At 39.6% G+C, this 13,243-nt stretch overlaps 1 protein-coding gene across 2 annotated transcripts; it reads left to right on the top strand.

Moving 5' to 3' along the window:
• The first annotated feature begins 561 nt into the window (after nucleotides 1-561).
• Nucleotides 562-12,226, top strand: CCDC43 (coiled-coil domain containing 43). 2 transcript variants are annotated; one of them, XM_003768422.4, is made up of 5 exons: nucleotides 564-796; nucleotides 5,933-6,020; nucleotides 6,837-6,972; nucleotides 8,685-8,743; nucleotides 10,753-12,226. In XM_003768422.4, exons 1-5 carry the CDS (start codon nucleotides 569-571, stop codon nucleotides 10,938-10,940), a joined length of 699 nt encoding a protein of 232 aa, XP_003768470.3. In that variant the 5' UTR covers nucleotides 564-568; the 3' UTR covers nucleotides 10,941-12,226. The 2 variants fall into 2 exon arrangements, with proteins under 2 accessions (XP_031821866.1, XP_003768470.3); XM_031966006.1 differs by lacking the exon at nucleotides 8,685-8,743 and having other exon boundaries at nucleotides 562-796.
• The last annotated feature ends 1,017 nt before the right edge of the window (nucleotides 12,227-13,243 follow it).

A 13,243-nucleotide genomic window follows, 5' to 3' on the forward strand; every position in this document is an offset into this window, starting at 1 on the left:
GGATAAATGCTGGCTGACAGAGCACACTGAACAAATGAATGTTGGAGTCAGGCAGACCTGAATTCAAATCCGATTTCAAACATGTTCTATCTTGGACAAGCCGCATAACCTCTGTTAGTTTTCTCATCTGGAAAAATGGGCATCATAATAGCACCTCCTTACCTGAGAAGGAAAGGGGGGGGGGTCATGCTTTTTGTAGAGCGATTTGCAAATCTTAACAGCATTATGTAAATGCCAGCTATTATTAATGTACTTATTAATGATTAATATATTGATGACTGAGGTGAGGACAATGGAGTACGATCCAAGAACTCGGGGACAATTAAGCAGGGACACGTCACCGCGAGTCTAAGTACCGCTGAAACACAGTGGGAAGTGACAGGTCTAAAGAGGGCGGCTCCTCTGCCTGCCAGACACCAGACGACCAATCACTTCTCTTTCCCTCCCGAGGGGCGGTCTCTTTAATCTGACTCCGTCTTCGGCTCTTTCCAAGTTCGCTCCAGATCAAGCCGGCGCCCTACGGGAGCATGCGCAATAAGCCTGGCGGGCCGTCCTCATCAGGCAATGCATGAGGCGGCCCGGCGGCGGGGAGGACCCCGGCCCTAAGATGGCGGCGCCCAGCGGAGCCACGGCCTCGGGTGAAGGCGACGGCGGCTTCGGGCCGTGGCTGGATGGACGGCTGGAGGCGCTGGGGGTGGATTGGGCCGTGTACGGCGCCTACATCCGGGGCGTCCTGCAGGAGGACGACGAGGAGGAGAGGCTGGACGCGCTACAGGGCATCCTGGCCGCCTTCCTGGTGAGGAGCCTGGGCATCCGCCCCGCCCTGGCTCCGGCGCCCCCGCGTGGAGCCGCCGAGGCCCGCCCCTGGAGGAGGTCGGGGTGGGGGTGGGGGGTAAGGGGGAGGAGCCTGCGGCCAGGGGTGAGGAAGGCGGGCGCGGGGGGATGTCAGTAGTCCTACCCGGGCCGGAGGCGGCGGGGGGCGGCGGGGGGCGGCGGGAGGCGGCGGAGCGCTTCGTCCTCTCAGCAGCCCCAGGGAATGGGGGCTCGGGTGGCGGGGTACCGGTGATTCTGGATGTGAGGTTCCTCTTCGCTCCTCACTTTTAGGCGGGTGAATTCGCTGAGCCTCAGCTTCCTCTTGTGTAACTAAAGGCAGCCTCGTGTCACCCTTCCTGCTCGAGAGATTGTTTCGGGGAGATCCCTTTTTGGGGATAAATCTTGGGGAAAACTGGGTTTCCTCTCCCCCCCCCCCCAACTCCCTTTCCCCCCTTCATTCAAATCCTTTTGATTTCTCCTCTAATGGAGGAAGAATGCACACGCTCCTACGGGTGTGCATGCTGAGGTCAGCCGAGAGTCCGTCCGGCAGAGGGTTGGGTTTTGGAGCGGCAGGTTTAAATCTCCGCTCTGATACTTAGGTAGATGGATGACGTAGTCATAAGCCCCTTACCCTTCCGAGCCTCAGTTTCCTCGTTTATATAAAGGTTAGTAAACATTTATTAAGTCCCCACTAGGGGCCATATCCAGTGTCAGGGAAAGAAAAAACCTTTGACCCTAAGGAGCTGTTAGTGGGGAGCGGGGGAGGGGACACGATTACAGGCAAACAGTTCAGGACAAACAAGCCAAAACCTCACAGGGTTTTTTGTACGACTCAGATAACATCTTGTACAGAAATAGTTGTGCGAACCTTTGCAAATTCTTTTGACGTTGTTTGATCTGAGTCTCCCGTAGTGGGGTAGTATGAACAAATGAATGTGGAAGTCAGGCAGAACCTGAATTCAAATTCACCCTCGGACACTTTCTGGTTGTGACCTTGGAAAAGACTCAACCTCCCCCTGCCTCAGTTTCTTCATCTGTAAAATGGATTGTAGTGACACCTACCTCCCAGGGTGGTGGTGAGGACCAAACGAGATAATATTTGTAAGACAATTTATATTTCTTTCTTGGTTCCCTTTATAATATATTCTAGCTAGATAATTTGACTAAGTTAGCTATATCCTCTGTGGCAATTAAATTTTTATATCTAAGGAGTGAGGCCCAGAGTCATTCTTTAGGCAACAGAAAATGACTAAGGCCAAAGTTAAATCTGTCTTGAAGGGGCTGCAGAAGACCAAAGTGTATAGTTGTTAATAGCACACCCTGGCAGTCCTATGGCATTCTTTACAAAATCAATGAGAGTGACACTTTTTCATTACCCTACCAATGGATGGATTGGGAAAATTAGAAGCTGGAAAGGACTGAGACCAGCAGCTTCCAGTGACCTGAGATGAAGAGATCAGGAGACACTACTTTGACTGTAGCAAAGGAGGGAAATGATAAAGAAATGGGATCCCCGTTAGGTAATTTCAATGGCCTTGAGGATATCAGGCCAGACCAAATGAACCAGACTTGGAAGCACTGTTGTAGAGCCAGGAAAATGGAGAACTGCCCAGCTGGTCGGTGGATACATAGTTGTATAGTACTTGATTTCTTGTATTCTTTGAACATCTGTGAATTTGCTTGTTCCCATTCTATATTTACTACACCTCAGAGAGTAAAAGCAGCTGGAGAAGATTGATAGATGCTGATGGTAGGAACTTTTGAAAGATGGCAGCAGCTTGTGGGTCTAGTAAACTGGAGACTGAGCTAAGTACAGATCAAAACATTTGTTGCTGCCTGTAAGTCAGTCCTAAGGATTGCTCACATCTACAGTAGTTTATGTGAGTTTATAAAGATTTATAAGTTGCTTTCAGTATGATACTGTGACAAATTGATGCCAAAACATTGTCTCAGATTAAGTGACTTGCTCAGGATCAGTGAACTAATGTTAGAGTGAGGGAGAAGTTTTGTTATACCTGGTATTGAGATCTGGGAGCCCTGGCTAGCTAATTATGGGATGGGAAATAGCTATATTAGGGAATGGGTAGGACCTATCCAGAATCATGACCTTTTGGAGGGTAGAGAGTTAAGTTTTCCAAATACATTAGAGCCCCTTAATCTTTCCTTTCCTCATGCCAATCACATTTTTCCTTTAGGAGATCTGTGCAAGCCAACAGAAGTATATTTCATCACTGGGGAGATGTAGCAGTAACTTGACACAGGGGCAGCTGTCTCCTGGCCAGGCTTGTTATTACCAGTGACTCAGCTAGTGGCATTAATTGGGTCACAGAGCAAAGTTGGACAAAAGGAGGAGGTTTCTTAGGGTTCTCCTAAAATCTTTAGTTGAGGCTCTAGAAACGTGGATTAGCCCAGTTTAGAACCTCATGATGGAGGTTATTTTCTCCCTGCTACCAAGAATGGGTGGCTGGGAATTAGAAGCTGATTGATTAAGATTCTTTTGATCCTATCTGGAAAATCTCTAAAAACTCTTAGACGGAAGCTATAGTGCCATCTGCCATGACCACCTGTTTATAGGTTGTCCTTATTTGGAACCATTCATCTGCTCACAAAACCAAATACAAGGTATCCCAAAAATCTTAGCTCTAATACCTTAAATCCTCATTAAGATTTTTGAGACTTCCTGCATGAATTTACCCAGCTTACTTTCTTTTTCTAGTAGAAAAGATTAGTTCTTCAGGAATCAAGCTAATGTCTTAAGTGTTTTTTTGGTCCGTTATGTTCCAGTTTCTCTTAATTTCCCCTACCACATATTAAACTTCCAGGAAATTGGATATGACATCAGTATGACAACAGTATCAACTGAGTAATACCAGTCTGCAGGGCCTTGAAGTGAGGTATGTTTGTAGTGAGAGGAATCTTGGAGAAGTAGAAAATATTCCTGTCCTTGGAAACTTTTTCAATTTAACTGGGGAAAGGAGATCCATCCATTAAGTTAATATCTCATGCCTGCCTACTCACTTTAAGCCTCTAAGGTAGGTACTGTTAGCTTTATAAATTGTCCCAGACAAATACATGGGAAAACTGAGGCAAGAAATATGAAATGATTTTTGCCCAGTCACACCATAAATGGCAAAGCCAGGTTTCTCAGACCTACGACTCTTTGACTCCCAATTTGTTTTTTTGTTTTTTTTTTTGCTGTTTCACATTGGCTCTCAAATAAAGAGACTTATGGAGGGTTTCCAAAAAATATACAGTACATTCCAAATACCTAAGGGCATCTTGTTGGCACTCCCACCACTCTCCATCATGTATATGGCTTTCTTTCCCATACAAATCTGATGCTGGAGTATGATTTTACAATTCCCTGACAAACTGCCGGATCCCCTTCCAGGAAAACCAAAGTTTTCTAATGAGATCAATCTCTAGATCAGGCCTGGGTCCAATAACTAGAAGTGATTTTTTTTTAAGGCACATTTGGAGGCAGGGTTTGGTGATAAAGGTTTCTTTAGGACTAGAAAGATTGGCCTCTCCAGACTCTTCACTTTTTTGTCTGTTGCATGGGCCAGTCACGAGTCAGGCAGGAAACCCATAGCTGTTCTAGGGAGACCAAGGCAGTAACATAAGGGATGAATCTGGGTCAAAGGCCCATGCTATCTATATCACCCTTTTTTCTACTCCCCAGTGCCCTTTATTTTCTCTGTCTCCCCATTTCTTTGATCCCTGTTCATACTTCAGGCATGCCAGTGGTACATATTAACCACTAACATTCAACGTTTAAAACGTGTTAGCCTCTGGTACCCCTGCTGAGTATTGTATCGTTCTTCCATTTGGATGCATTGTAAGCATTCTTGGCATATCTCAGTGACGTGGTTTTTTTTTCTCTTTTGCTAGCTTTTGACAGGAAGGAATGAAGACATAGTAATTGTATTAAAAAAAAAAGTATAACTGGTACAGTGTATATGTCTATATATGTAAATGTGTGTGTGTGGATAGATGGATAGATGTACCAATAGGATACATCTCTCTTCTCTCTGTACCTTCCTTGTTGTAATCCAGTAAGTTTAGAAATCTGATCTCCATTAAATATTTGACAAATCCAAGGAGAAGAGTGATTTCACTAAAGTGTGATTAGTAGGTTCTCCAAGAGGCAAGCTCTTAAATTCTTTAAAAAATTCACCTTCATTTCCCAATATTTTCCTCCCTGTTCTAAGAGAACCATTCTAGACGGGGCTCTCTTCAATGAGATGATTCAGACTAGTTCCAGTGATCTTGTGATGAAGAGAGCCATCTATACCCAGAGAGAGGATTGTGGGAATTGAATGTGGATCACAACATAGCATTTTCACTCTTTTTGTTGTTTGCTTGCATTTTCTTTTCTTTCTCATTTTTTCCTGTTTGATTTTTCTTGTGTAGCAAGATAATTGTATAAATATATATGCATATATTGGATTTAATATATATTTCTACCATATTTAACATATTGGATTATTTGTCATTTAGGGGAGGGAGTGGGGGAAGGAAGGGGAAAATTGGAACACAAGGTTTTGTAAGGATTAATGTTGAAAAACTGTCCATGAATAGGTCTTGAAAATAAAAAGCTTTTAATTAAAAAAAAAAAAAATATCCATTCTTTGGGACAGAATTTTTTAAAAGGCAGATAAGGGAACAGTTCAGCAAAACTATACAACGTGTCCACCAAGCACAACAGTATTTGCAGTGTTCCACAACCATAGTCCCTGATGAGTGATGTGCCTGAAAGGCATGTTTATCTCAAAGGTATCAGTGAAGCTGATTCTGTTGACAAGGAGATTCTTTTTCCCTGGAGTTTGGCTCATATGGAGGTAGGTGGGATTGACCTAGCAAGTATGAATTCTAGGATAGTGATGAGACTAGAAAATCACTGCTGGGGTACTCTGTCTTTTTCCATTTGGGGATGTTTTAGAAGTCCTAAGAGTGAAATAATATGCATGTTTTGTCTTCCAAAACATCTGGGTCCCTTTCCAGCTTTGGCTGGAATCAGCCTTGTCTTGTGCATTGAGCCTCTCAGATTTCTTAATTGAGGTCACCTGAAGTTTTTTTTTGGCATTCTTGGAATTACCTGGTCTACTTCTCTGACTAGGAAGAAGACTCACTCCTCGATATCTGCAAGGAGATTGTTGAGCGGTGGTCGGAAACCCAGAATGTTGTCACCAAAGAGAAAAAAGAAGGTAGTACGAGTTGGCTCTATTTCTTGAAAGCTTCTCCAATAGCTCTGTGAAGCTCATAGGAAAAGTGCTTGTTCTTTATATAAATCATATCAGTGTCAAATTTCTTATAGTTGTCAGTTTCCTTTCCCCATTTTGCTTCAGTGATAGCACGTTGATCCTATCCTCTCCCCAAGTCATTCTAATTTTTGATTCTCCTTATGGATTTGCAAAGGGGCCAATATCCCTTCCTTCAATGTTGCCTCTCTTTTTACAATTAATTGTGTATGATGCTGTAGATTATATGAAATATTTAGGGCTGACTCTTTCCTTCCAGAGGAAGGTAAAGGCTTCCTTTACCTTACCTTCTATTAAATGTTTTGAAAAGCAAATTAATTTGGCATGACAGATTAATTGGCCTAATTGGTCATTAATCTGGGAGTTGGGGGGAAAAGTCAACTTATAGCAAATGTTAGTACCAAATTGAATCAATTTCGAACAATCTGCACTATTTTTTTCTGCTGGTGTTCATTGTTGAAAATGGACTGTATTTTAAACTAGCATAATCATCCAGGAATCCAACATCACTAAAAGCATGAAAGAGCCCAAGGTAAGTTGATCCTTGTTTTATTAGGTTTCTTGAGAGGGAAGTTGGAGTAAGCAAGTCTTGAGAATGAACCCTCTCTGGTTTAGGAAAATGAAAATATGAACCCCAGCAGCTATAGAGATGAGTGAACAGGCACTAGTATCATCAGACTCAGCCCTGACCTTGTTGATCAGAATTGACCTCTGTCATATACAACCTTATCATTACTTCTCTCTCCCCAAATTCTATACCAGATGAGGTACAAGCCATTGCCACCCTTATTGAGAAGCAGGCACAGATTGTGGTGAAGCCCAAGATGGTGTCAGAGGAGGAGAAGCAACGGAAAGCTGCCCTATTGGCCCAGTATGCTAATGTGACAGATGAGGAAGAATATCCTTTCTGGAACCCTGGAGATTTTATCACTAAAGTTCTTGAAGATCTAAGATGTCCCCAGTTATTGCCAGTCCAGACTGTAACTTTGGGAAGCCTACAAATACTTTCTTTCCATGCTTGCCTCAGTTTCACTTTCTAAAATGGGAATAACTTCAAGAAAGCATTGTACAGAACTAATGTAAATCCTGAAATAATCTAGGACTCTGTAGTTTCAGTTTTTTAAATGCAAGTGTTCTCATTTTACAAATGAGGAAACTGGGGCTAAAGGTTATGTGACCTTTCCATGATCACAGCTAGTAAGGGTTAGAGCCTAGATCTAGGTCTCCCAATTCCCAGCCTAATGTTCTTTCCACACTACCAGGTGACTTTTGAGTAAGGTATGCTTTACTTCTTACACATTTTAGGAACATGTTGATTGCATAAAGTAAACTATTTTTAATGTAGTAGGGAAACAACTTGCAGTCTGGTGAACATTGTGTTAACCACTTTTTTCCCCCCCCAAAGCATTATTATCTTGTGTTATTTTACATTTGTAAGAATTATTCTTTCCATATTCTAAGATGGAAAAACCAAGGCCCTAGTAGGTGAAATGACTTCCCTCTCTCCCTGCCATTCATAGGTTTTGGGTGTCCTTATGCATTTGCAAACAGAGGGCCCAATATCCTTCACCCCAGTGCTATTCATGCTTAGACCTATATATACGTGTATTTAGTGGCAGAGCTGGTTTCTTTTAATTATATGATGTATTTAGTAGCAGAGCTGGTTTCTTTTCATGAATTACACTAACTAAACCCAGAATGGCCTTGTTTGGATTGTATTTTCTTAGTATCTATTGTTGAAAGAGTCCTGGGTTCTCAGGACTCTTGATTTTGACCCAGGGGAGCATACAGAGGGTTATGTACCACTGGCTGGGTGAAGTGAGAATCAGTAAACATTAAATGCCTGCTATATGCCAGCCACTTTGCTAAACACTGGGGACAAAAGAGAGCAAAAGACAAGCAAAAGACAATTGTAGCCCTCAAAGAGCTCACAGTCTAATGAAGGAGACATAACTATATACAAAAAAACTATAGGCAAGATAAATAGGAAATGAAAGTACTAGAATTAAAAGTGATTGGGAAAGGCTTCTTGTGTACCCAGCACAAGTCAGTTGACTAGAACAGGGTTTAGGCACTGTTTTCATTTTTAGGAATTTACTTGCAGCTTTAAACACTTACCCCTAGTTTGTCTGGCAAATACTTGATCATTCACCAGATAGCTGGCTGCTAGGCTCTAATTTAGGGAGAAATTGTATTTTCAGGTCAATTCTTTTTGTCCCCAAGACTCTTGAGCAGATTAATATTTTTGATAAAAATTTCTATTCCTTGGGTTGGAAAGAAACCTCCAGAGGTCATGTTTATAAGCATAGTATCTATCTTGCACTTAAGTTTGTTAAACTGAATGTCATTCATCGCTTCACTTAACAAAAGGTTGGCCAAACCAGACCAAATGAAGTTTGTAGGGAAGGTCTTTTCCCAGGGTCTCATATTAAGGCAACAAGGTTGAAGCAAATAATTTATAATTCCTTAAATTACCATGCAAATCCTTCTTCCTACAAATTATCCTTTCTACTTGGGTGTTTAATAAACCTAAGCAGAGATGAATCTATGGAATAGTTTGGTTTGGAATTAACCACCCCCATTTCCTGTCCATTCCTTAACTCTCTTTACTGAAGCAGATGAGAAGGATGGTTCAGTTGCTACAACAATGAACATTGGAACCGAAAAATGTATCCTTCTCTGGTGTCTCTTCCCCAAATACTTCCTCAGTCTTTCCTAAGAATAATGATTTTCATACTACCTTGTGTTATTGGGAAGTAGTGGGGAAGAATAAATTTCATGGGGATTCCAAAAACTGTTTCTTGAATATTGTGCCTGTCTTGGGGGGAATATAAAAGAAACTTTGAAGAAATGTCTCTTAAATCTAAGGTCCCTTCTACATTAGCTAGCAAGGTAGCATATTCTAATAAAATAATGTTATTACAGATTCAAGTAAAAAAGATAAATTTGAAATTAAACATGTAAATGTGTTTCGGGGAAGGTATTGAGAAATCAGGTGAAATCTGATCATGGAAGGATTCCTGGAGGTTGTAAATTTGGAGGTGTCTGAATGAGGAGGGTAATAGATTGGGAGGAGTAGAGAAAGGCAAATGCAAAGATAGCAAGACAGAAACAATTTGGTTTAAGGGGTAAAGAATACTTGGCTAGTACAGACAGCCAAAGTTTGTGATTAATTCCTCAAATTTCGAAGTAGTTCATCCAGGTTATATTTTTCTAACTGCTAAAACTTATTTAGATTCTACTAATGTTCAGATTCTGTGATAATTGGAACCAAGACTAAGTGGACTTTTATCTTGGTACTATCTGAAAAAAGCACAGTATTAAATTAAGCAAATTATTAAAAGTATAATGTTTAACCAGGAAAACATTTCAAATACTTGAGCAGCATCTACCTACAATATTCTAGTTTTGTAGAACTTAAAATATCTACAAATTTTACGTGTGTTTGTGTAGATATATAGTTATATATATGTGTGTGTATATATATATATATATATATATATATATATATATATATATGTTAAAATATTTTTAACTTCATTGGGCTTATATGCATAAGCCTGATGCAGATATTCCCTCTACTAGGGCAGAACAAAACTTCATGTGTCATTAAATCCTTCATACAGGGTAGGCGGAGGTATTACATTATGTGTTGTGAATTTTCTCTGCTTAACATTGCTTTTCATTAGACAGCTTGTCCACTAGTTATCCTTCACTTATAAGTAGCCTATTTCCTTTTCCAGACATTTTTGATAACATCATTTATACCAGTTATTAGCAATATACTCTTATTCTTATGCTTTTCATGTTCGAAAAGCAAATATATTATTAGAGCTGAAAGGGTACTCATATTTGACAATCTGGTGAAGCCTATGAACTTCTCAGAATTAGTTTTTAAGTGAAAATAATTTAAGTGTTGCAGCCAATGTTAAGTCATTAAAATAAGAAAAAAAAAATCTTCATGGATCCTAACTTAAGGACACCTGATTTAGTCTAATCCTCTCATTTTACACATAAATAGGTTTAGAGGGATTAAGTGTCTTGTCTAAGCTCACAGATGAAGAAATGGCAAAGGTAGGAAATCAAGGATTTCTTCATTCTAAAATCAGTTGTTTTTTTTTAAACTGCATTATATCCCAGATAGAATATCTCTTTAATGTTTAGTTGGTGTAATCTGAGCTTGGTGAATTGAAGGCTGGCTCCGTGTTAGAAAAACTGGGTTTGAGTTTTGTCTAATACATGCTGGCTTCGTGAACCTGAGTAAGTCTTTAACCTTTAACCTTTTTTCCATGTCCCAAGGCCTTTAAAACCATAAACTTACTCATCTGCATTGGTTCAGACACTTCAGGGGAATATAATGAAAGTGCAATGTCTGGACCACAAAAATCTAACTGTGTATACAGAAATAAGACTATTTTGTGTACAATGCTCTTTCAGACTTTTTACCTGTTCAGACTATTTTGCTTCCTGTCTACTATATCAGGCATCTAAATTAAGACTGAATGGCTGAATGATCTTTACTCTCGAGAAGGCTGTATATAGAAACTCAAGATGATCTAGAAACAGATAAAACACAAGAACTCATTAAAGAGGGAGAAGGCAAACAAAAATTTGAGGAATAAGGTGGTGCTAGTGCTAGCAGATGGGTCTGTGCTACTAACCCTTAACTCAACAGCAGCTCTCTTCCGAAACACCAATGTAGAAGATGTCCTGAATGCTCGAAAATTGGAGAGAGATTCACTACGGGATGAGTCTCAGAGGAAGAAGGAACAAGACAAATTACAAAGGGAGAAAGACAAGCTGGCCAAACAGGAACGAAAGGAGAAGGAAAAGAAAAGGACACAGAAAGGGGAACGCAAACGGTAACGTCTGGATCCTCTCTTCCTCCCCAAGGACTTGATCAAAGGAAGAAACTGGGTCTTGCATATGGTGTGTATTTTGGAGAAATAAGTCCTGATGGTTTCCCTAATGCATTTCCTCTCTTGTTTACACAGCCAAAAGAAAAATCACAAATGTTTAATTACAAAATGTGCCATGTGATTTGTGGTGTGGGTAATGGATTGATGTAGCCAATTCTGTACCAAAGATCAGAGAAGGCGTGACTTATTTTTAGCAAATCAATTCTTGTGATCCTTTTATTAAATCACTTAAAAATGTTGGTCTTCCTCTTCTTGGCAGAAAACTAGCTTTGTAACTTTTAAACCTGGAGTATGTAGGATTGGAATGGATACTACTCTCCCTGACAGAATGTAGAGTGGAATTGTATTTTGAGATAGCAGTTAGTTCTAAAATGTGGTGGTCTTTATTTCTATCAGATAATATAGGAAGCTAAATCCAGATTTTATTTTTTTAATTATAGGAGCAGAAGCTGCTAAAACCTAGGGAAGTGGAGGTAGTTATGGATGTTTAAAAAACAAACAAAAAAAATAGTATGACTATCACATCAGTGCAAGGCTAAATACGTAGCTATGATTTTATAGCTGTAACCATGATTTTCCCAATGTGACAGTAGACAGTTTAGTACCATCCCTATACCTTAACACATCTAAATATAAATAAAAACTTCTAATGGTTCCTAGTTTAAAAGAATAAGGGTAGAATAGTGGAGTGGATAGAGAGGTCATCTCCCTAAAGAAAAAAGCAACACTAGGAATCTCTAGCAACACTGGGTATCCAACAATAAGGTCAGCCTCTCCTGGTCCACCTTCTCAATCTTCAAAAGTAGCACTGGGGAGAAGGAAGCTACTGGCTATTCATCCAAATTTGGATTCTGGGAAGATATTGATGCCTGCATTATTGTTAAGTCCATTTGGATGGGCCAGATGCCAGCAGAAGCTCTCCATCTTTGCTTGCTTCAGTGCCTAGATTTAGGTTGCAAGTAACTTCTCTTTGATTGTAAACAACTACTGACTGTAAAAATAACCCAGAGAAGGCACTTTCACTGAATAACACACTGAAGGTATATCAGTTTCATATGATTACATGGGAGTAACAGACCATTTTAACTTGTGTGCAGATTATTACAATGATGCTTGGCTAAGGAAAGGTTTTTCTCTCTCTTTCAAATATTCCTGAGCCATAGCATTTCATAAATGTAAATGTTCACATTTTCCACTTTTTTTTCAAATAAACTTCTGATATTTAAATCACCATTTTCTGATTTCTTCTGGTTTTCTCTTCAACTATCTTTAACCATGGGAAAAGAAGTTCAGAGTATGATAAAGCAGAAAAGATTGCTTGTTTTGGAGGTAAGAGGAAACTTGTTTAAATCTCATCTCTGTTAACTTCTTGTAAAGTTACTACCAATGTGACTTTGAGCAAGTCATTCAACTTTTTTTGCCTTATTTTCTTCTGCAAAATGAGAGGTTTGGACTAGAGGACCTCTGAAATTCCATCTTCTTCTAAATATATAAAACTATTCACTTAGAAGTGTACGAATTTTGACTTCATGCTGTCTATTATTAGAGTTCTGATATGTTGGCTAAATCTTTTAGGACAACTGGAGTCTAGTCATACCCTACAGCATTTTAACATGGTCATTTCTTGGACCAAAGAGAATAATTCAAGTACAGAAAAACCCATATGTGCTTTAACTTCTCCATGAAAGCTACTATATCTTTATAACTTTCATGTTTGAAAGTCCTCAGTTATTTGTAACAAACATCCATTTATATTTTGGATTTCAGACACCTCAGCTTTCATGCTGGAAAAGACATCATAGAAGTCTTTTTTTTTTTTTGGTTGCTAAATTAATTATCCAGTTTAAGTTAAGATTTTTTAAAAGTTGAAAGGAATCAAGTCTTTATTATTAAAATAACAAATTACATCTGAATCTGAATGACTTGCTTCAACCTACCTAATACTGTAATCATTAAATATATGATTTTGAGACTGTATATGTTACAACTAAAATCCAAAATGACAAAAATATTCAGCAAAATTTTAGAGAAAAAGGAATAGATTTGTTCATTAACAGCCTAAGTATGTCATCCAGATATCTGAAGTCCTAAATGAATATGGGTCTTAAGGGATGTCAGTTTGGGGATGAGGCTGTTTAAATTCCTCCTTTTCCTATCTCCTCATTTAATACTAACTAGCTAAAATTTTAGGTTTTGCTGTAACATTCTAGAACATCTCAAGGAGATCAACCCCAAAGCACTGAATTTCCA

The sequence above is a fragment of the Sarcophilus harrisii genome, chromosome 4, assembly GCF_902635505.1.
Source record: "Sarcophilus harrisii chromosome 4, mSarHar1.11, whole genome shotgun sequence".
Lineage (NCBI taxonomy): Eukaryota > Metazoa > Chordata > Mammalia > Dasyuromorphia > Dasyuridae > Sarcophilus > Sarcophilus harrisii.